Source organism: Tympanuchus pallidicinctus, unplaced genomic scaffold (assembly GCF_026119805.1).
Source record: "Tympanuchus pallidicinctus isolate F22 unplaced genomic scaffold, pur_lepc_1.0 scaffold22, whole genome shotgun sequence".
NCBI classification, from domain to species: Eukaryota; Metazoa; Chordata; class Aves; order Galliformes; family Phasianidae; genus Tympanuchus; species Tympanuchus pallidicinctus.
The window spans coordinates 19126946-19150195 of record NW_026294739.1 but is presented as its reverse complement, the minus strand read 5'-3'; the positions used below and the strand labels follow the sequence as shown (position 1 = coordinate 19150195).

The following is a 23250-nucleotide window of genomic DNA, read 5'->3' as shown; positions in this document are numbered from 1 at the left end:
TTCACTCCTAAATTGCTTCCCCTTCCTTCCAGTGATTGCATTTTGGATGAAGAGACCTATTTTTGTGCAAATACGTTTTAATGGCTGGATTGATGGCTCGTGGACATGGTGTCACTTATTCCCTAAATCCAAATGTTTGATCTCTAAGAAAACAACAAATTGGACCACTTCTTAAATGAGTAGAACATAAAAATTAAAGGGCCCATTACAGAAATAGTTTGACTTTTGGACACTTGTTAGTTATTTTAATTAGTTCTGACTTACAAAGTCCTGTCCCCACCTTCATTACCTTACTGAGATCAACATTATGTGATGGTAAAGGTCTCAGCTAATTTCACTCATTTCAGCAGCTATTTTAAGGTGCTCTTTATGCTTTGCTCATGCAGGTGCAGTTTTCTTTGTGCCTGCATTTTGCATCCTTACGCCTAGAGCTGAGAATAGAACTGCAGCCCTTTGTGCAAGAACCTTCAGCTGGCTGCCTCTGATTTACAGCACATCTGACCTTAAGAGCAACTCTAACTGCAGCCCGCTAGCTAACTTACTGTTTACCATACAAGAGCAGAATTATAAAGTCTTTTTTCTACTGCAGACGTTCCTGCAGTTCATTTTGTTGGATTCCTGCTGCTGCCAACAGGAGCTGAAATAAGTTTGGCTGGTCTCTTGCAGGTGTATCTTTCAGAAGGCGTTTGCACTTTGTGCTTCAGAGAGCACTGCTGTGCACTGAGCGCTGTGGAAAGCTGATATGGCAGCAGATCTAGCAGCAGGCAGCTGATTGGCACTTCTTGGAGAAACTAACAGTGGATGTTCGTTGTTCTCTCATAAAAGTGGAAAATACTCTTGTTTTTACTCAGTGAGAAGTTGAAATGGCAAAATAGGACTTAATTTAGTAATACTGCCACATGCTGCCTGTTAGGTGGATGTGTGACATGGCAGTGATGTGCACCTGTGCCTGGAGACAGGGATCTAGGTTACCAAACGCATGAGAAACGTGTACTGTCACCCTAAGGAGTTCCAGGCTCACACAGTGTAGAAATTGAATTAACCTGCAGCTCCTTCACTTGATCTGCTGTGAACAACTGAATAGCAAAGTAGCAGTGTGAAGGAAGAGACCTTGGTGGAGGTGCTCAGTGGTTGAGTAAAGGACTTGACGACCCATTACTGTAACCAAGCATTGTCCACAAACATTCCCCAAATACTTCCAAATCAGAATGAGACAATGACACAAGATCACAATATGCTCATAACAAAACTGTGAGTGCACTTACAAACAAGTCAGAGAAAATCACAGAGGTGCTTACCCAGCGTGTAGCTCCCTGCTGGGCCACTGCTTCCATCACTTACTGCAAAGTAACTTCTGACTGGTACTGCCTTGACTGCCAGCAGAGGTGCCCATAGCATGTACACTATGTATAAACACACAGATATGTTAGAATGGTATTTAAACAACATCTGAACATCAGTGGCTATTAAAAGGCCATTGCAAGGACTGACAAAACACCCTTATGCAATAAAACTGTACAGTGGTCTCGCTGATTTTAAGCCCAACAGTCTGTGTGCCCAATATAATTTTCTGATTGTTTTTCCGTGCAAGAAAATAGATTACACTTAGCTCCTGGAGGAATTAAATAATTACTGGCAAAACAGAAAATGGTACTTACTGCAGATCAGTTTCTGTGGGCACGTTTCAACCATACAGCAGTTTTCTCTGACATTTTTGAAATACCCATAAAGTCTCTGCATATATATGCACTGCTCGCTTATAGCCATTTCAGTTTCTGTTTGAAAGCAATGCTGAACTTTCACAGAGCAGCATACACCATGAGGGTGGCAAGAAAAATGAAGATTGCTTCAATTCTTCAATCAATTGCTAAACTACATTTTAACCATAACTTACCTCCTTTGGTTACAACAGGAGAAAGGCTGACAAGCACCTGCCTTGCTTAAAACTAAGCACAGAATATGCAAACATTACATGTAGAAATGTTGAAAATATTGCTGCCTGGCTTAGCCCCTTGTTTTCCTTCCTGCAACCACCTGCACATCTCAGCACATTATACACTGTGGAGCAAAGCTGTCTGAGCTTGAAGGGTTGCCCTCCAGCTGCTATGTGAATATATCTTCTCTAGTAGGATCACACAGACAGCAAAGCAATATTCAGACCTCACAGTTGGCATCAGAAGCAATGGAGGAACATCTTCCAAATGCAGCTGTTCTACTGGCAGAAGTTGGACATCCCTGTCAGAATCCACCTCGGATCTGTTTTCAGACTCAGTTTGAGGAGCTCAATGTAGGCAGTAAATCCCTTCCACCTTCCTCGCAGCCCTTCCCTGCCCTTTATGTCCCTCACGCAGTTGCTGAGCTGCTTCCCCTCACTATCCCTGCTCTGTCACTCTCTGTGCAGCAGCCACCAACCTAAGCAATTTACCAACTGAAACAAAAGCACCACCTGGAAAAAGGACCGTGGTGGAAAAGAGAAGCCTCAGTACCTCCTGCTCTCTTCACGGAGCTGTCACATGAGGACAGTCCAGCTCTTCCATCACAGGGTGGACCTGGCTCTTCATAACAGGGCTACAGCCTTCCCCCCAAATTTCCCTCGTTCTGACCTATGCCCCCTATGCTGCTATGCACCGCCATTAGCTGGGAGTAAATACAGGTTTTCAGTCCACCCTAATTTGCACAACATCCTCCCTTTCATGGAGCAGACGCCTCGGCACGTGGCCTTTTGGGCCAGCTCTGCTGCAGGAGCTCGTGGCTTTGGCTCAACTTCTGGAAGGCCAGTATTGCTTTGCTTTCACGTACTCGAGTTTAAATTCTTCACAATGGATCCACAAATACGTAACATCACAGATTACGATCAAATACTTTAAAAGGAACCTGAAGAGAGTGGTATGAAACACCCCAAGGCTGTGCTGCACACCAGGACTGCACTGTGGCTTCTTCACTTCACACGTAAGGAATGGGACAAAACAGCCTTATCGGTGTAAACAAACTCAGGCTGAGCAGCTGCTGGATGCTTTCAATAGACTTCCTGGTAATGGCTGGTACAATTTCATTAGGGCTTCTCGTTTTATTTAATAAAACATTGGATGATTTTATTTGTAGTACAGCAACAGGTGCAGGAAAACAAAGGACACATTTCCTGATCCGATTGTGTCCACAAAGAGGCCATTACTCATGGGCTGACACAGCGGGCATTCATTTTGTCATGTGTATTTCTTACATGAAAGTAACGACCAGGCAAGAAAAACAACTGTTTTATGATAAAGGACTTTGGAGATGAGTTGGAGTTAGCAACAGTGCAATGCAAATAGTTTCAGTGTAAGTTCAAGCGAAGAGCGAGATAAAAGTATTCAGTTGACACTGATCATGCTTTAGGTACAGATTGAAATACATGGTACAGGTGGTATCCATCACTAATCCTCATCACGTAAAACAGAAACCAAACACAAAAAAAGCCTGAGTTTATGACCCTAAGGAGTGCTATGCAGCCAGGATCCCACAAAGGGTGCAGGTGCACTCCACCAGATAAGAACTGGGTTTTATGAAGTATTGCTGCCATGTAATTTTCATATTACATGTAATTTTCAGAGCCTTATACTTCTGTTTTTCTTTCAGTACTCTGAGATCCTCCTTATGACAAAGAAAGGTACAGAAAAGACTGCAGTGCCATGATGAGCACTGGGAAAATCATGCCTTTTGCAGTGAGAACATGCTGTGATCACACAAATCGAAATACTACTTCCAAAAAACACACCAAGGCCGGCATCAGCCTGCCAGCCAGAGCCACTTATTCTGACATGCTCGTGTCTTCTGAGTGGGAATAACATGCACATAACAGCAACAATAGAAAGAACAGTCCGTGCCTTCAGAAATCAAGCAAGAATATTTCTTCTCTTCTCTATACCTTCAGTAACAAAGCAGTTTGTTACCTTTACCTACTCCTTACTTCTTCAGAGATGCAAAACCTAAGATGAGAAAGAAGGAATGCATACTGTGCTTTTAAAAGGCTCTTGAATACATAGAAATATCTTGTAAATGGGACTCTGGTCAAGTATTTTCTTCATTAAAAAAGAAGCTGTCCCTTAGCACACTTTTCTTAGTTAACGCCTTTATTAAAATCTTCATAAACACCCTCCTGTCCTTCTGAGAGGTGGCATTTCAGGAACACCAAGTGCACAACTGCAGGAGACCTGCTCATCAGGTCATTGCAAAACTCAAATTGCCAATCCTGTGCTGACAAATCCTGGGATGATTAAGGATTAATCCTGTTCTGCTAGGTAACACCCAGCGAAAGGCATACCCGGGAAACAGAGAAGGATACAGGAAAGGCTCTATCAGATGGGCACCCATCTGCACATCTCCTGCAGCTGGTCTCCTGCTAGCTCTGCTCATGGCTCTTATGTCCATTCACACACATTAACTCCGAGCCCAAACCTTTGGAGTTTCTCATAACAACTTTTCCAGGAGTTCACAGCCGATACCTTTGCCCTCACGTGACAGCAAAGTGCATAAATATACATTTGATCTCCCGGTTCCCACGTGGCTCGAGGCATCCCAGACATCTACGTAAGACTTCTTGAAACACACAAGGATGAGATGCACATTTCTGCCTTCCTGAATATAGGGTAAGAAGGCAACCAGATTTTGAAGCACAACAAAGCCCAGATAGGAAGAACTGGGGAAAAAGATTTGAGGCTGACTACCTAGGAATCATTACCACGATGTGATGAACACAGGTTAGGAAGCTGTGCTTGTTATCTGCATCTGCCCTTGTCTCAAGGGAACCTCGCAGCCCTCAGTCAGGCAGTGCTGAGGATGAAACAGATGCAGCAGAAACTCCACTGCAAAGAGAAACTTGTGAGCCATGGGACTGAAGAGCTGAGCTCTGTCACAGGTGGAGGTAGAGAGCAGAGCACAACACCGTTCCTTGAGAAGGGTGCTGGCTGCATCCAGTCTCTCTCCTCTGTTTCTTTCAGAAATGGATCAAGTTAGATTTGAAGTTAAAGCTCTGTCTTGTTTCCTTTCCCATTCTCATAAAATCCTACACTCACAGCTAAGTTTAACAACAGAAACCAAACTACCATCAAACAGCAGAAGGAACCAGAACCTGAAGAAGCATCTACAAAAAATTTCTTTCAAGTACAGGGGACACAGAATCCCAACATGACCTTGCAAAGCAACTTTTGCAAGAGGTCAGCGGTGTCATTTCAAGCACCCACCTCCCAGAAAAGATCTTCCATGTTTTCACACACAGCTGCAAACACACATTCATTTCTCAGCCTTTCTGGAGTTGTGCACACATGAATGCAGCTGCCTTCATCAAGCAGGATGGGCTCAAGTCATTATTTAAGAGGACAGCATTTGTCAAGTGCCTGCGAGTTTTCCTGCAGTTGTAAACTGAGCAGACACTGAAGATGAACCTGGCCTAATTCAATAGAGAGTGCAAAATGAGAAGGAACTGCTAATGCAAAAGCAATGCATTTGGTCTTGATGGCATCCATCTTGCATTTCAGCCTGCTTGAAAAGTTCTAACATTAACGTGGGGATGCTTGGTGCAGTAAGGTTATCCCAAAGCACAGATTGTGCAAAAGCAGCTGCCAATGCCTCCTTCCCACAAAAGAGCTACACTGCAAGGGTCTCTGTGAGCCTGTGGGGCACACAGAGCCTGCTCAGAAAGCTTGCAGGGCACTGAGCTGACACACGAGACTGTGCTAACATCTTTATCAGCAGAAAAGATTCCAGAGCACCTGAGAGGAAACCGCTCTCAGAACAGGTCTCACCAGCCACGTGGTGCTTTTGTACGCACAGGCCAAACATGGACAGATTCAGCACTGATTTAGCCTGCGAGAAAGGCAATTAAAAATGCTTCCCTCTCAATGGACACCAAACACACTAAGAATACAGCTGCCCTGATGCTCTGACCCTATAAAAGATGTAAGTCAAATTGGGTTCAGCATCACATCCAGAATGCTTCCATTTAGCTCTCCTAGGCCTGACTACGGCCCAGAAACCACATGTTCTGCCTACGTTTCTGCAGACTCATCTAACAGATGCCACTGACTCCTGCCAGCACCTCACTGAGGCCCACTAGGCAGCAGCACTGCTGCTCTCTGATCAGCCCAGGACTCACCTCACCACCTCCCACACGATGACCCGGCCCAGGCAGGCACTGCAGCTCTGGATGCTGTCCTGCACACGGGGCAGGAGCTGCAGCAATGAACTCGCAGTCTCCACGTCTTGTCGCTCATTAGATTTGTCTCCGAGTTACCAAACACATCATAGGAAACAAAAAGAGAAAGAAGAGACAGCCTGGAGTTACAGCTGAACGCCGCAGTAGCGGGCAGCTGAGGGAACAGCACAGCCACAGCGGGACAGGCTCTGCTCCTACGTTTGCTGCTGGATGATGGGAATTAAAGCAACAAATGGAAAACCAAATTAGTAGGCTGATCTGGAAGAGGAGAAAAGCTGTTATTGCTTTTTTTTTTTTTTTTTTTTTTTTAATTGTATTAAGTAGATTGCTACAGGATGTCCAGGCTAAAACGCCAACCCATTTAGAAGGCTTCACGCTCTACCTTCAGGCTTATCTACATCATTATCTTTAGACAAACAGTAAGCCCTCTCTTAATCTCTTCCAAAGTTTTCTCAATTGCTGAAAGCCTCGGCGGAGGACAGAGCGGAGAGAACCCCTTGAAAGAACCTTTTCGCTAAGACGACGCTTGCAGGGAAACATCCCTTCCCGCGCGCTGCGTTCCGGGGAGGGAATCCCCAGCGGGCAGACGGGGTCGGGCGGGGATTCCTCCGCCGGGCGGCGGGGCCGCACCCCGACACGCCTCAGCGAAGGGGCGGGCATGGCCGCCGGCTGAGAGCGCCGCGGAAAGTCCCCGCCGAGAGGCAGCGCGGAGGGCCGGCCGCGGCAGGTGGGTCCTCGGCGGGCGCGGAGCGGGGCCGGCCTCTCACAGCCGCCGCCTCGGCCCGGGGAGCGCCGGCGGGAGGCTGCGGGAGCGGGAGCCCGGTGCGAGCGCGGGCGGGGGGCGCCGAGGAGCGTTAGGACACGTGCGTTACCGACAGGTGCGTTACCGGAGCTCGAGCGGCTGAGCGCAGGGCCTGCCTGCCTGCCTGCCTGCGGGAGGAGGGCGGGCGGCTCTCGGCGGGCTCTGCCGTGTGATCGCTGTGCGGGACGCCGCGGAGCGCCGAGCAGCGGTACTCGCTGTTTCTGACAGACCTCAGACTTTCCTCGCATCCACTTTTACCCGAGCGAGAAGGCAGAAGTGTTGAGCGCCTTACTGCAGATAAGGGGGAAGGGAGAAAACGAGCACAGCTGCAGAGGAGCAGAGCGAAAAGAGTGCTTTGCTTTCGTCTGCGGCTGTAAGAGCTGTGGAAACACCGGCCTCACCATCCTGTTTCTTCAGCAAAGAGAGAAGAAGGCACGCCTAGTTGTTGCTAATATGCTGCCGTCCTGCCTGCGACTGTCCTGCCATCCCTGCCGCCTTGCATTCGCCTGGAGAATCAACAAATGGAAAGAACTGTTGTAAGGAAACTTCTGCCAACGTCCAGGGGAAAAGCAGCAACGGGAGGTGTGCAGTGCTGTAGCACCACGCTGCTGCACAGGAAGCCCCAACCAACAGACACAGCTTGGTTACACGGGATCTGCACAGTTAGATTTTAGCGACCAAAAAAACGATGTGTTGGTTTGCTGCCTTTCTGCTTTTGGGATATTCCCACAGTCTCAGTTCTATGTGGATTCTATGAACGTAACAAACTGGAGGACCATAATGTAACACATCCCGCGTGTTGCACAATTTCTATCCTGTGTGGTTATGAAGGAGCTCTGAAATAGCCATCCCTCTGCCCAGCCCGGCACAAAGACCGCCACGCTTCCTATGGGGAAGAAGCACCATCAACCTTATTGCAAAACCTTTCATTAGGAAAGTAGCTAGAAAAATAACTTAAGTTTGCACTGATCTTTTAACTCCCAAAAGAACATAATTTGAGGAATATTAGGCACTTCTTGACAATTTGAAGCTTTTTACCCTTACTTCAGGAAGCTGGAGAATTCAGGTGTAGCTTTGGTAGTTGCTGCGATATGGAACAACTCATTGGAAGAGCTGCCCCAGAAATGAATGTCTACAAACATTTTTTTCTTTCCAGATGTGAAGCGCTGTGCCCTGTGATACTTACTGTGCTGCTTCTTACCATTGGAGGATGGCTGCTCTACTCTGTGAGAATTGCTCCAGTCGGTACCACCAGCCCCAGCTCCACCAGCCCCTGGAGATCAGCCTCATGCTGCTTCTGGTCGTGTTTGGAAAAGTGTGCCTGGATTTCTTCATGCTGCAAGTTAAGCACAAGAAAGTGAAAGTTAGTTTTATGGGATATTTTTGTGTCTCTTTGGCACTTCTTGATTTCATACTGCTGCTGAACATAGCTGTCATCCTCTGTTTGGAGGATTTTGCACTCTGGGGTGTCAGATTTACCAAGTACCACATCTGCCTGTTTACTCAGATCATTTCTCTCACATACGGTACTTTGCATTACCCGGTGTATCTAGTGGCAGGTCTGGATTATTACATGACTATAGCCCAAACCTCTCAATTCCCCCGAAGAGGTCGAAGACTATTTTACATCTTTGTTGTGGTTTTCATATGGATCTCAGGCTTTTTTTGTGTTCTGCAAGTTCCTGCCATCTATGAAGAACTAGAAGTTCGGAACCATTTCTCTCCTTATCAGTGTCCCCTCTACATCAGCATGCAGAGCTACTCGGTCTCAGTTGCCATGCTGGTTCTCATAGGCATGGCTCTCGTGGTTTGCTGGAAGGAAATGATCACCATGCTGCTGTCTGTGAGGGTGGCCTCCTTTGCCAGCCAGCCCGTCCTGATGTTCTCCTATGTGCCCAACAACAACAGCACTTGTTTCAAGCGGCAGCTTCTGACCAGACTCCTCATCTGCTTCCTTGGCACTTGGGCACCTTTTGTTCTTCTCCAGTTTATCATCTTGTTTCTTGGTGCTTGGATTCCAGCCTACATGGAGATGAACGTCCCTTGGCTGTACTTCATCAACAGCTTTCTTATTGCAGTAGCATACTGGTGTCGATGTCACGACGTTGAATTGACAGAGGAGATGTGGTCTACAGATCCATTTGTCAGCTGGAAATTCTGCTTTATGCCATTTAACAATGAAAACACAGAGCCAGCTGAAAAGCTAGGCACAGTAATTGTGATCTGTTAACGAGCTGCTGACTGAAAAGACTGCTAGGGCTGTGTGTACTTTGATGCTCTGTGACCACGTCCTTACAGATGATACAAGGAAGCATCTTCAGAGCTACAATCCACAGGAAGAAAATCCAACATTAAGCACAGTAAGGAACAGTGCACCAGAATGTGCCACACTTCTACCCTGGGCTTTATTTCCATTTCTGAGTATTTAAGAGAAGGCCACTATTTACATAAAATAAGTTCTTGGTTAAAGCTGGTGTTTATTACTACAATTTTACAATTGTTTTAAAATTGAATGATCTCAGGCTTTATAGTGTAAAATGCATCAGCCTTTAATGGGCTGAAGCCTTTTATTATCAGTTACATTGAGGTGACCTACTGTCAAGTTCAAACTGCTGTGGTTTTTTTTTGTTTTTTTTTTTTAAAGTGTATTTTCTTGTTAAACATTTTGTTAGTTTATGTTTTTTTGCATGGTTAACGAGGAATACATTGTTTTAGTTAAAGCTATACCTCCTACAGAACCATAAACTTTGTTTACGGAAACGATTGCAAGATGTGTACTGGCACAGCTATGAGAAAGGCAGTGTTTTGTTATTTCCTTGTTACTGTTCCTCCAAGGTATGTATGTGCACATTAAAAACTACTGAATTACAGTCACAGCAATAAGAGCTTTAATACAAAAGAAACACAAACATGCTCAATTTGAACAGTTAGACCAGACCCCCTGTGCTAAGCAGATGCATCTACTCTTAAAGGTTACATGAGTATGTGCCAAAGGATGGGTTGGACTAGAATAGAATCTGTGTTGGAGCCAAAGTCACACTGACATTAAAGTAGTTCAATTTGCTAAAGCGTGCCTAATGCAGTAAGGGAAAACCTGCTCAGACTTCCAAACTACTTCAATAATTTTCAAGTTCTTGAGGAAGCTCTCAAAGTTACAGGGGATTGATAAATAAGTGATCCACAACCCAAGCAGGCAAATGGAAGTAGTATTTATTTCTGAAGCACTGAACTCACAGTACAATATTGTATTGAAGTAGAAACTATAAGTAAATTATGTTGTAGGTTGGTTAATCATTCACTCAGACCCACAGGGAACAATGGTATCACATAAGAATACTAAAGAAAAATCTGCAGATAACCAAAGGTGCAATTACAAGCAAATTTAAGCAGCAAGTATAAGGTGCTTTGTTTCAGCATTTGTATAGTCAGTTTAAACATTGACAGATTAAAGAAATCTCACTTCTACTGATGATAACAAATGGGAGAATCTAAAATTCATTCACGTGCTAATTGGTAATAAGAAAGTGCTTTAAAAATGATTCACAAGGTGAAGATCATCTGTTTTACACAGTTCACTGTGCTCTTCAACTGCAGAATTTAATTTTGGGGCTACCAGTGACACTATTATGTATTAATTATAGACAAGATTTAATTGCAAGATTTAGTGATACATCAGCAATACATGTGCTAGAAATCATTATAAAACAATATTCTAGTATATCATTCCGTGATAGGAATTCACAATCAAATATCATCTATTAAAGCTTATATTTCTACAATGTATCAAAGTCCAATTTTCATTTCACTGCTTTACCCCACACAGTGCTTCTTGCACCATTCTCTAGGGCTCAGCTTCTTTGAGGTTTCAGTAACCAAAAGGACAGCATTTTTAAAGCAGCAGAAAATGGTTTCTGGAAAATCCATTAAAAAGGCCATAAAAAAAAAAGTAAAGGATAAAAACCTAAGTTTTCAAACTAAACTTATTACTGTGTGTAATAAGAGGCAGCAATGTTTGCAGCAAACAAAGTTTGAGGAGTTTGGCATTACAGAGTGTTTCATCATTTATGCAGGATGATGTATTTGGAGGAAATTCTATTTCCACCTTAGAAGTAGGGAAGCATGTAAAATGAAACAGCCTTAAGGAATCATTCCCTGCCCCCAGTTCCCAGTCACTTGTAGGCAGCGTTTGACGTGCTGTAGGATAGATAAAGTATGTCTAAAGGTATCTTCCAGGTTTTACATCACCTGGACACCCACTGAGAGGGACTTGACAAAATACCAACAAAACCTAGCTCCAAATGTAGTTATGCACCAGGCATTTCAGAAGGTCATGAAGTAACTTATTTGTACCAACTCAGCCAGCAAGGGAAAATATCTCATTTTAGATTCACTTAAAGCCAGACGAAGGCAAGATTATTTCAATAACGTGCATTTCAGATCCCTTTTGTGTGGTTAGTCTCACCCTTCTGATTCACCAATGCAGACAGAACTGGAATTGCAAGAAGCTGGGTAAGGTTCAGACGTGTTTATCAGATTCTCAACTTGTAATTAACGTTTACACATCTTCATCTATTCTGATGCTGCAGAATTCCCTCAGTTGCTGCACTGCTTCTAAAGCCATTTAAAGTTTTTAAGACTGTATATTTACAGGGAAACCACAACAGGCAGGCAAATCAGTTATTAATGTACTGATGTTACATAAATGAGTTACCAAAGAACTCTTTCATACTCTTTGAGAGGAAAAAGTCAAAGAGGGTCAACCTGCAGGCTGCCATTTATAGCCACCACATAGGTAACAGCAGCACTGCAGGTCTACACATAGAGCCCAACTGTGGTGTCTAAGCTTCCTGACGGTAACTGACTTAAAACAGATGAACAGCATCTCATTTTAAGCCCATTTTTATCTTTGACATTTTATGCAGGGAAATACCTGATCCAGTTGTGATCTCATCCTATCATCCTCCTAACAGCCTCTTTTCCACTCTTGGTGCACTTCCTTTTATCTGGTGCTTCTGGGAAGTCTGAACACTGGACTTTGAGTCAAGCAATATAACCAAACACCATTACTCTGCAGAACAGGATTACAGTTTCACTGCAAGCCTGAAAGAGGAGAAGCAATGTCAGGAAGGTGGTAAGACCTGAAACAATATGAATGATAGACAACCACTAAACTCTATACGTCACTACTTGTGTTGTGACAGCAACTAATGACTTTATACCACACAAATGTTTTACACTCCTTTAATTCTTATAGGATTATAAAATATCAGTGAGAACAGCAGGTAAAGTATTAACATTTAATGAGGAACTTCTGCACTGTCCTCATACCAGAGTCCCTTAAAAATCAACACTGATTTTAGTGAGCTGCTCTCTCTCTTTAATGAAATTATTTGGCACTTATCAACAAAATCATCTTTACGCATCTCTCCTGATCAGCACTGGTTTGCTAAGACTACAAAACACAGAGAATACTTGAAAGGAAAGCTGGCTTTGCAGAACGTTTCACTGCTTTTTCAACCACACACTTTGCAAAAAAGAAACAACTACCAGAGGATGTCAACATTCCAGCTGCTAACTACTGACCAGGTAGTGGAGGACAGCACAAGTGCTCCCACACACGGACAGGACTTCACCCACAGAACAGCTGTGTCATAAATTAGTTGTATTTGTGCTTCCAGTGCAGTTCCATTATCAGTAAGGACACCCTTCTTCAGAATCCACGGTCAACAACTTCAAGCCTCTCAACAACCCTATGTAAAAAGTGCTTTTTACACAAAACTAAAGTACCCCTTCAATATTACATTCAATTCAAATATTGCATTCAAAGCAGTATTTCTGATCATCACTCTACAAATGTACATTTGTGCTCAAGTTATAGTAAGATGGAGAAAGCTCAGAGAGCATCTATCTAGACCCTTACCTTAGATCAACGGCTGCAAAAGTCACACTGTAAGCCTACTACATATCTCCTATCACAAGAATATTCATACCTTTCATTTTTTTTTTTTCCTGTCCTTAGCTGTAAGAGACCAGTTAGCAATAGATATAACCTCCAAGTGGACAAGCATCTGTATAAGCATAAGGTATAACAGAGGTTACACAAACCCACACAGCAGCTTAGGGTAGGGCCTTCACTACATGTGAAAGTGCTGACCACGAGACCCAGGAAACAAGCATGACACAAAATCCTCCAGCCAACACAGCTGAGACCCAAAAGTGCAAAAAGCACATTCACAAATCTATAAATGGAGAAGAAATGGCACATGAAAGAGCTCCATGTTCAGCTGTGTCCATCCCTGTTCCACCCAGCACTAACAGCAGTGTATTTAAAACAAAACACGCAAATGCGATCGTTTCTGTCCATCTCTGGTAAACTAAGGTTGGGAAAAGCTGGGAAAAAAATAAAAGCATCCTAGAAGGATTCTTCTGCAGAGTCATTACCTGCATCCTAGAACAACAAGAACCAGAAATCTGGTTAAATGACTCTGTATCTAAATGTATGCTAACTCTCTATGCCATACTGGTAAGAGAAAATAACCCTTCATGCTTTTATGCACGTGATTTTAACATGAATAGCCACAATCAAATCAGCAGAACTATTTGTATTACAACTTATCTGCTTATTTATTTGTAAAACTCAGACTCACAGCTCAGCTGTCACTGCATTCTTTGATGGCCTAGAGCTATACAGTTGTTAATGTACAAGAAATCTCTTAATCTCTTATTGAGCTGTAAGTTTCTGCACTGAGATTGTGATGAGAGCAGTCACCTGCATCAGGCAGCACTTGGAACAGTAAGCCATGCAGCAGCACGCTACAGAGTCTCCATACTTCACAAACTTCTGCTCAAACTACAGTTAAGCAACATCTGAACGTTTCCTTACAGCCAAGATCAAGATCAAGAAGCGATCCAAGGCTATTATAAATCTGCTCAAATACTTATTTGTTCACATTTCTTTGCTCTTGTTGCCACATCTGCTGTTATGAAGGTCTCCTGTGCTATCCAAAAGGCTGGATTCTGAATGTGGCTTATTCAAGAAGTTATTAGAGAAAAAAAAAACATGTTTGCAGGGAAGTAATGAGGAAATGGATGCTTGCAGGACATCAGCTTGAGCAGTCATACTGACTAAAGTGTAACAAAGGTTTTACCCTCCACCTTTTCTGAAAAAATGACAAGGATTAATGAATATAATGGATTTACAACGTAGTCTGTTTAAAAACTCTCATTCTTGTGATCCAATCCAACCGAGTTTAAATTGACAAGATGATTTTTTTTTAATTCTCTTTATAAGCAAGGTGATAAAATCTTACAAATATACCAAACGTGAGGCATGGGCCACTTTTTCTGGGAGAAATTGGCAGTTCATTGGCAAGCCTCAATAAGCAGCAGCCTTAAGCTCCCAGAGCACTGAGCCACTGGAAGTGGCTGAGCTTCCTCAGCACTTTGTTCCTACTACAAAGCAGGGCTGCTGAGTGATAGGAGCCAGAGGGCGTGGGGCAATCTGCACACCCACTTCAACCATCCAGGTGCATTTCTGCAAAACACAAAATACATTTTGAATCTGAGACAAGTAATTGCTGTAATTCTATTGGAAGAAATCTTGATAGTCGGGTTCAGTTCAGTGCTCTGAGAAGGCTGCCCTGAGCTAATGCTGCACTTTCAATTACCAACTAAAGTAGGATGGAAGCTGATGGAGAAAAAGGGAAAAAGCCACCCAACACATCTCCATTTCAAGCTAAAATCCTACAGCAACCTGCATTCATTTCTACAGGAACTGAAACGTAGCAGGGATTACTGTGAGACACAGCGCACAGAACGTGAACGCAGAATACAAAGTCCCATGAAGTACAACAAATGAAAAGGATTTATAGCATCCACATCTGGTGTGATGGGAGCACCTTAATAAATCCGTTAAAATCAGCAAGACTTGCTCTTCTGAAAGTGGGTTGAACTTCATTTGTGAGGAAAGCTATGCAAAATGGTATCACAAGCCTGGGAAAATCCCTCTGACCTAAACAGAAACAGAAGCAATTGGTGTGCAAAGTTGTTCTAGAGGAATATTGTTCCAAGTATTTTATTGCCCTTTTAAGTAAAAGTCCAAAGTTTCTGAAACAGACTGCAGTTGCACTTGAAAGTTTTTGTGCACAGGCATGATTTTTTAAGAACATATTTTAATCGCACAGCAATACTGGCAAACTCTAACATGGGTGCTGCTCTATCAGGGTAGGTTATTACAGCTGTATCTGACTTGAAGTCCTAAGTAATGTGAAAACAGTTGAACGAAAAACCTTCCCATATGCATTAGGCCCACATCCTTAGCTGCACTCATGAATACTTAAAGCATAACTCATTATCCATGGCTCTCCCAAAACCACAGAAAACGTAGTGCACCAGAAGAACCAGAGCAGGCGTGCGTTCATCATGTCTGCAATGGGCTGCTGGCATCTGTCAGTGATCAGCAAGAGCTGTGCATAAGCACTAGCTGCAGCTCTGGAAGCTGCCTCATAAAACAAAAATGAAAACAATCGTGGAATTCTCATGCACATAACACTGATTAACTGCAGGTTTAAATAAGACTCACAACATAAGTCCACATTTTTAAATATGCCTGAAGCTATTGTCAGTTCACACTGAGGGACACCTACTTTATACACCGCCAAATAACAGCACAATCAGAAGACAGGTTAAAAGTTAGCCAGTGACATTTTTATATAAAAATAATAAAACTTTTAGACAGAAGCCAAAAGATAAATATCTAAGATATCTTCAGTCTTCAATTAGCTCATTAAAACAGAACATATTCTTTAAGACTTATGTTACAAATATGCTACATGATGTATCTTACAGAAATGCTACAAATGGGAACCTCCTGCCTCCATCCTTTGAGAATCTTTCAAATGAACATTGCCAAACACTGAGCCTTCACAATTAAGTTTATTTGACAACAGTAACTGAAGACAGAAAAAAACCTCAGACAAATTAGCAACTTCCCTCCAAAACAAACCCAGACATCAATTAATTCTCCAAAGCCTTCAGTGCCATTTGGATTAGGGCTCTCACCATAAATTAACATGTAACAGCAATGGGCTGTCCTAACTTGGAGTTTCAGTGGTTGATAAAAATTAATAACATCCACTATCAGAAAGCTCCAGGGGTTGTAATTAAAAGGATCGACTCTAATGTTGATCTCTGAAACACAATGGTAGAAGGTCTCTTAAAAGAATGAAAAAATATCTGATTAAAGGAAAACAAAGCACAACTTATTCTGCAATCCTGACTCTTTAAGGTCATCAGTCCCATACTACATACTAGTCTAACTGCCACAAACCTTCCTTTCAGCCAGTGTAAGTGCATTTACCCCTTTTGATCTAGGTCAGCAGTTCTCAAATTTTAGATCCATTTTTTTTCTTTTCAGGAATACTTAGGGAAATATTCAGGCAGACCCAACACACTCATGTATTATGCATCAATTTGCATAAAATATAAAATACATAATTTGCAGACACATAAACATATTCCAATATATACACAGTAATTCTGTCAGCACACACGCCCTTCCTGCCCTCTAGGAGAGCTTAGGGAGCTAGGCATGTACCTAAGGGGAGTGGAGCTGCAAGAGGAAAGGAACACAAGGTGCAAAGTTTCTCTAAGAGCTTCTTCACACAGGTAATGGGGAAGCAAAGATTGAGAAGGTGCTGCTGCCTCAGAGCCCATCTCTGAGGGTATCAGTAAATGGGGAAACATTTGTTCCACCTAAAACATAAGAGAGTGAAGAAAGAGACACACTGATCCCACTGCCTGGGTCTGCAGCATTCAAGCAAAAATCTCCTGCCAGAAGCACAAACAAGGCCTTAGAGATTTCTTCCAGAGCTGCCTAAAAGGGGCACATTCCTCCTGCTCACCTACAGCTCTAGGCTTCTTCCACTGCCATGGCAGCTGCTCCTACACAGAGTTCCTCATCATGTTCCTTCCTCAGGCTACAGCAAGCTCAGCTCACACTAGTCAGTGGACAAAGAGGTGCTTGGAAGCTTCCAGTGAGGCAATGGGAATGCACTACAAGGAAAGACAAGTTAGAAGATGAAATGGTAACAGGCAAAAGAGGCTGTGAGCTATGCTGACCCTTCTCTCTACCTCCAGTCTTTAGGGTAGACTTCTCTCAGCATAAGTTGCAACCTGAACTAACTAAACCACTCATGTCTAGGCACTGGGAACCTGAGTGTTCTCACACCAGGATCTGCATTTGAGAACTGCTGGTCTAGTTTAACTAGCAGCATGCAGAACTAGAAGCCTAACATCTTAATGCCCTCTTAGTGCACAGCAGCATACAAGAAGTAAAGTAATATATGTGCTTCAGTTAGCTCTGGCAAGAGTGTGATGCCATTGCATTTCAGTAGCCTGGTAATTAGGACTTTAATGAGAGCCTACATGGCTTATAGTATTCCCAAACAAACAAAATACTACAGTGGCAGAGATGAAGGTAAGTCTGTACAAGGAAAACAGGCTGCCAACCTACTCCATAGAAATAATATGCCCAAGACTAAAAGAAATTCAGAGAGCACAACTAAATGCATAGCATTTTACCACTATTAGTGCTTCCACAGGGTCTGTGGACTCTTCTCTTATTTCAGTCCAAAAACTGCTGTATGTGGGAAAAGTCGTAATAGACAATACAGCAAGAAAATGTAACTGGTGTTTAGGTTATGAGGGTGCTGGGGTGTCGATCTTAAACTTCCAAGTACATACTGGGGAATATTTAAAAGAATATTAACAGAACATTTCACTTCATGTTTTCCCATGAACTCCCAATTTAACTCAATGCATTATTTGGGCTTTACCACAAACTTATTAATTGCTGGAACCTGCAAAGGACTACGTGATATCATCAGCAGAATATTTTCTTTTTTTCCAAGTCTGTTGGGGGAAAAGCCCAGATGTTCAACAAAACATCACAGTAACACTCATGCCATGCTGAAGTCGTTGGCATATTACTGCTAGTTTAGTCACAGAGTAGCTGTTGCTTAAACCTCCACGTTCACCCCTATGATTCTTTCAATGAATTGATACGTGCACAGATTTTTAACGCAGGTCCAAGCTTAATATTCATTGCACTCATAAGGTGATCCTCCTTCAACAAGAGGAGAGCTTGTCCATCAATTTCTTGTGCTCTAAATTCATCCGCAATATCTTGACAACCTAAAGGGAACAGAAAAAGAATTGCCAGGTCAGAAATGTGCATTCCTAGGCACAGTGACTGTCCATACTTGAGCTCTGCAGGTACACAATTCCAAGAGCTTACTTCTTTACCTTGTGGAACCCAGGGTATATGAAAGAGTTCAGTAACAACAAGAACTTCTAAGATAACATGAAAGTACTACAGTATCTAATTACACCATAACTACTTATGAATTACTTACTGGAAAGTTCAAGTCCTAGCACAGACAATTTTCTCATTTCATTAAGAAAAACAGTTGCCATGGTCTTGCAATCAGAAGAAACAGACGATATCACAAAAACAGCCACCATTCACATGGATTTGTTCAAACAATAGAAAGATGTGCTCCTACTACTGTTAGCTACACCTCTAAGAGAAAATTCACTTACCTACATCTTCCAAAAGATGCTAACTCCATTGAGATAAACAATTCTGATTTGCAGGCTTTAGCACAACTATCTCACTAGTGCATTTATCAGTAGTTCATTTATCATCAAGCACAACTTTAAGTCAGTTGGATTTTTCCTTTAAATGGTAAACTCCTTCCGAACACAAAGTACCATGGGCTCAGACCACTGAGGCCTACAACATAATAAATGGAGCTGGATGGACTGCTCAAAGGAGCTCAAGGCCCCTTTCCATTGAACAACCCTATGGGAACAAAAAGTTGCTCAAGAGCTGCCTTGCCTGCACCTCTGTTAAACAGACAAATGTTTAAATAATGTAAGAGCACTCATCGTCCACTGTTTATCTGAAGCTTCGTTCACCACAGCCACACATTTCCTGGTTTCAATACCTTCATGTTGCTCAGTCCAATGAATGGTTCTTCCATGCATCTGAAGCCTTTCATACACTTTAGTTTAGGCTCCACTTCCCATTCCTGTTTTCAGTTATTCCTCAAAGGCATTTTGGTTTTCTTTGTTGATTTTTTTTGGGTTTTTTCTTCGGCATTTTTTGGAAGAACTTTTCCACCCCAGACAAGAGCAATCATTATAAAGGTTTGCTGACAATCCACAAAGCCTCTGTAGGCTAAGTATTTCCTGTGATAGGCACTGTGTTTTGTCTAACGTGAGACCAGGACACGGCGATTGCCAGGGCACACCATTTACAAGAGAAGCTTTTATATTTAGAAACAAAAGTGCTCCTAAAAAACAGAAAAGAAGGCCTCAAAAAAAAAGAATATTCTTTTTAAACAGGACTTGCTTTATGCACTTGCTCTTCTTTAAAAACCCACAACCTTTCCTCAAAGTCACTTCGGAAAAACAAAAGATGGAAGTTGAATGCACTTCAGTACCCCCTCCAAGCTGACCTGGGTGTCTTTGCAATTAGCTGTGCAGTTACTTACTAAGAATGAGGAGACACACAAGAGAACATAGACCTTGCAACTACAGAACGAAGGAAGGAGCTGCTCTGCTGGGGCTTAAACTGCTGCTGGCTCTTTCACTGGGAGGAAGTAACAGTAGAACCTCCCTGCTATCTACATTCTTCCAAGACTCCAGAGGCATTCAGAATTCTGATGAGGACACTTGATGCTCCAGCTAGAACTCAGCTTACAGACTGGAAACAAGCAGGGAATTAAAATGGATGTCCCTAACATTTCTGAAATAGAGAAGCTGACAGAATAAAACTCCAAAGGGCCAAAATACGAATGTAGCTATGTAACAAAAAATTCTGGCAGGCTGTGAATATTTTAAAGATTTTTTTTTTTTTTTAAAGAGGAACTTGGTCTTAATGTGGATGGAAATTAGTAACTGTAATAATTTTTCATTGCATACATAAAAAAAAATAATCAAGTGTTAAAATTCAATGATTAATTCATTTGCAGAACAAATAGAAGAGATTTAGCAGCTGACCAAACATTCTGTCAGTAACTGTTACGAAATAGAAACCACACTTTAAGGATAATATTTTTGTTATGCTTGCAAGTGAATTGTGTTTGTAACGTGTTACATTTTTAAGACACAAACAATCCTTCATTCTTTTGTAGAACCTGGGATCAGGGGGTTCTGGACATAACTGGAGCTTCCGAAGTATAAAGCCAGTAAAATACAGACAGCAGCAATGTCATCATGTTCCAGTAACACCAATAAAACACAGAAATACGTTGCCTTAAACCTAAGCAACTCCACTTGTTTCTACAGACATCACAGAAGTCCCCAGATGCAGATAACATACCTTCACTGTAATTTATAAACCATCAGAAGATAGATTGATTTAAAACATCTCTAATTCAATTTTTTGTGCGACCTGTATTAGAAAAAAATTAGCTGGCCATACACATGCAAGTGTTTCAGCAAATAAGGATACACTTCTTACAGGTTATTAGCCTAATGAGATACACAGCAAAATGGTTCAGCATTCCAGAAAATAGGAGAAAATTGGGAAAAAGTCTAAGCTAGGTTTCAATGTTTAGACATGCGAGTTATATGGGTAAACAACAAAGATTCTCAGATGACTGTTATTATGGAGACCTGTCTTGTCTTCTGGAAGGGTTACCATATGTGATCAGATGGAATGGCATTCCTGGGAAAGGGTGGGGTGTAAAACTTTAAGGCTTATGATAATCAGGAAACAAATGCCAAATAACCTGAAGATGATAAAAAGACGAGCATGAATACTGAGCTAAGGAAAACGTGTGCAAACAAGATGTTTTTCTGAGTCTCAGACACTACTTTTCTGTCTTCTATCCTAAGAGTATATAACCTATATAAGCAACTCCCCATTTCAGCAAAACAAAACAAGATTTAGCTTTACCGAAGGAACCTGGTTATTCTTTTTTAGTGATTTATATCGTGATAAGCCTTTCAAATTTTTCACTTGCATAAAAGGAAAGGACTTCCTTCTTGCTTCTTCTACTGAATAAGCAGTAAGGAGGGAAGTGAAGAAATAAATGTAAAGGGGAAGAAGCGTGTCTGATCTCTCTACTGACCTCTTGAGAGAAATCAGACTGAAGGGAAGAACACCTCTAGTCTCCATCAGCTGGGGTGCAACAGCAGAAGTGGGACTAGTTCTATCAACACGGGATTTGTGCTGAAGGAACAAGCAAGAGGAAACAAATCACATTCCAGTCTCTATCACAACCAACGAGTACACTCGTGCTGTCACCATACCACCTTCCTCCTCACAGCAATGCTAAAAACCAGGAGATTTGCCGTTAAAAATCTGCAACAAGTAACTGCACATTACATACCAGGCAAAGAATGTATAAACGCCCAAACTTCATCAACAGTCCATACCGAAGGGTCTGACTGCACCACTGGTAACAAGTTAATGCTCTCGGGCATTTTCCTAATTCTTAGCTCCCTTAGTTCACGTTCTCTCTCCCTCTCACTCTGTCTTCTCAGACGGGTGGTCATCGCAGTTGGAACAGCGTCTTCGTGAGAAGCCAGATCTTCTTCTGCAGACGGATAAGTAATCGGAAGCTGGAAAGCACAGGACAGATACACTACACTATTATATTTTATTTGCAATTCCCCAAACAATGCCGTAGTTTTAAGCAAATATTCCACAGACCTGTCTAAGAAAATGATCTCGTGGTGCCCCATCAGGGCCACTCGGTCGACGCCCGCGTCGCCCAAGACTTTGGCTATCTGATTTCCGATTCCAACGATTGGTCTTGTCTGATGCAAACAGCCCAAATTTCTTAGTGCAACTAAGGCTGTGCCTAAAGGAGTAAGATATATTCAATAATGCACTAATTTCTGGACTGAATTCAATCGACTTAGCAAGAAAATGACATCGTTGTCTACAGAAATGCTGCCTGATTCCAGACAACAGCAGGTGTCACAAATGTAAGAAAGAAAAGGCCCTGTACTCTAAAAAAAACCCCTTGTCTTGAAACAAGAGCATATACTTCCAGATCACCCCCTGCAGACACCCATCCTTCCTGTTCTAAAAAAATTCCACGATGAAAACAGTTTTGCATTTTACCACACACTCAAATTCTACTTCTCCAACACATCCTCTGAGAGCTTAATGCTACGTTACATCTTTTGCTTTCATTTTCTCTACCTAGCTGATGGCCAGTCAAGTGAATACGGAGGAAAAAAGCCCAGCTCCCTCCTGAATAGAATTTCAATACTAGTCCCAACAACTGCCAAAGAAAATATACACATTTCCAGTGCTTAAAATGAGAATGTCTGAGGAAGAGTATGAAAAGAGCAGCTGACATAAGAGAAAGGTGGTTTCCAAGCACATCAGTACAGAATTAAGAGGCAACTTAAATCTATTCCTCAGAGAACTATTCCCCACTTCTAAAAGGCCTAGGATTAAATACCAATTTTCCATCTACAATGATAGAAGGATTTACTTTCAGATCCTGATTATTACTTGTTTCTCACTTGATCTACACATAATAAAAAAGTACAGTAACTCAAAGAGAAAGAGAAACCAACATTCATTTGCCTTTGCCAATGACATAAAAGCACAGGGCAGCATCATTTTCTAGAAAGGAGAAGCCTTCGAAAACATTAAATTATTTACATTTATAGCAATTACTTTTCTGCTCTACACAATGAATTTTACACCATTACTATAAACATTTAAGAACATTACTGACAGATGCATTTCAATCACATGAAGTTCAGTGTTTTTCTCCCCACGTTGCATAAAACCATAAGAAAGCCCACATAGTGTTCTGTCCCTGACACTGCCCAGCAGCAAAATACATCACAAAGACACAGTGACTTGTGGCCCAGAAACCACTAAGTCCCCAGACCTAACCAACCCTTCACAAATATCCATCTGCATTCACTACATCCTCTGAAAGAGCTCCACAATTTACCTGTAAGTTGATCTTACAGGTAAACACATGACACTACCATGGTCATTTGTATCCTACATAGTCTGCTTCTTAATTTTTCTACATAAGACACTATTTGAGTGCTGCTCCATTAATCAGATAACAATAAATAACAGGCAGAATACCTTTTAGCACAGGACGTAGAACAGAATCGTTTCGATCGTAGAAACTTGTTGGGATATCCCATTTTTCCACAAAATTCACATTTCAGGAGTTCATTTTCAATTTCATCCAGGCCCTCTAAG

At 42.2% G+C, this 23250-nt stretch overlaps 2 protein-coding genes across 13 annotated transcripts in view; one reads left to right on the top strand and one right to left on the bottom strand.

Moving 5' to 3' along the window:
* Positions 1-8202: 8202 nt before the first annotated feature.
* On the top strand, positions 8203-9955 carry GPR160 (G protein-coupled receptor 160). Its single transcript, XM_052687239.1, has one exon. It carries the CDS (start codon positions 8203-8205, stop codon positions 9220-9222), a length of 1020 nt encoding a protein of 339 aa, XP_052543199.1. The 3' UTR covers positions 9223-9955.
* The window catches only part of PHC3 (polyhomeotic homolog 3), a 32055-nt gene continuing 17032 nt past the window's right edge, over positions 8228-23250 (bottom strand). For 3 of the 12 annotated variants that reach the window (XM_052687212.1, XM_052687213.1, XM_052687215.1), the window contains exons 12-15: positions 23131-23245; positions 21718-21868; positions 21441-21626; positions 19393-21234 (exon numbers count right to left, since the gene is read on the bottom strand). In XM_052687212.1, the coding sequence (XP_052543172.1) occupies positions 20929-21234; positions 21441-21626; positions 21718-21868; positions 23131-23245 (758 nt within the window). In that variant the 3' untranslated portion in view covers positions 19393-20928. Of the gene's footprint in view, positions 8329-10182; positions 18186-19392; positions 21235-21394; positions 21650-21717; positions 21869-23130; positions 23246-23250 lie in introns of those variants that run through there. The other 9 variants (XR_008207816.1, XR_008207815.1, XM_052687217.1 and 6 more) reach the window with 9 other exon arrangements.

Excerpts from the sequence above, each read along its gene's own strand:
- GPR160 (XM_052687239.1), top strand. The coding sequence starts at position 8,203 with ATGGCTGCTCTACTCTGTGAGAATTGCTCCAGTCGGTACCACCAGCCC.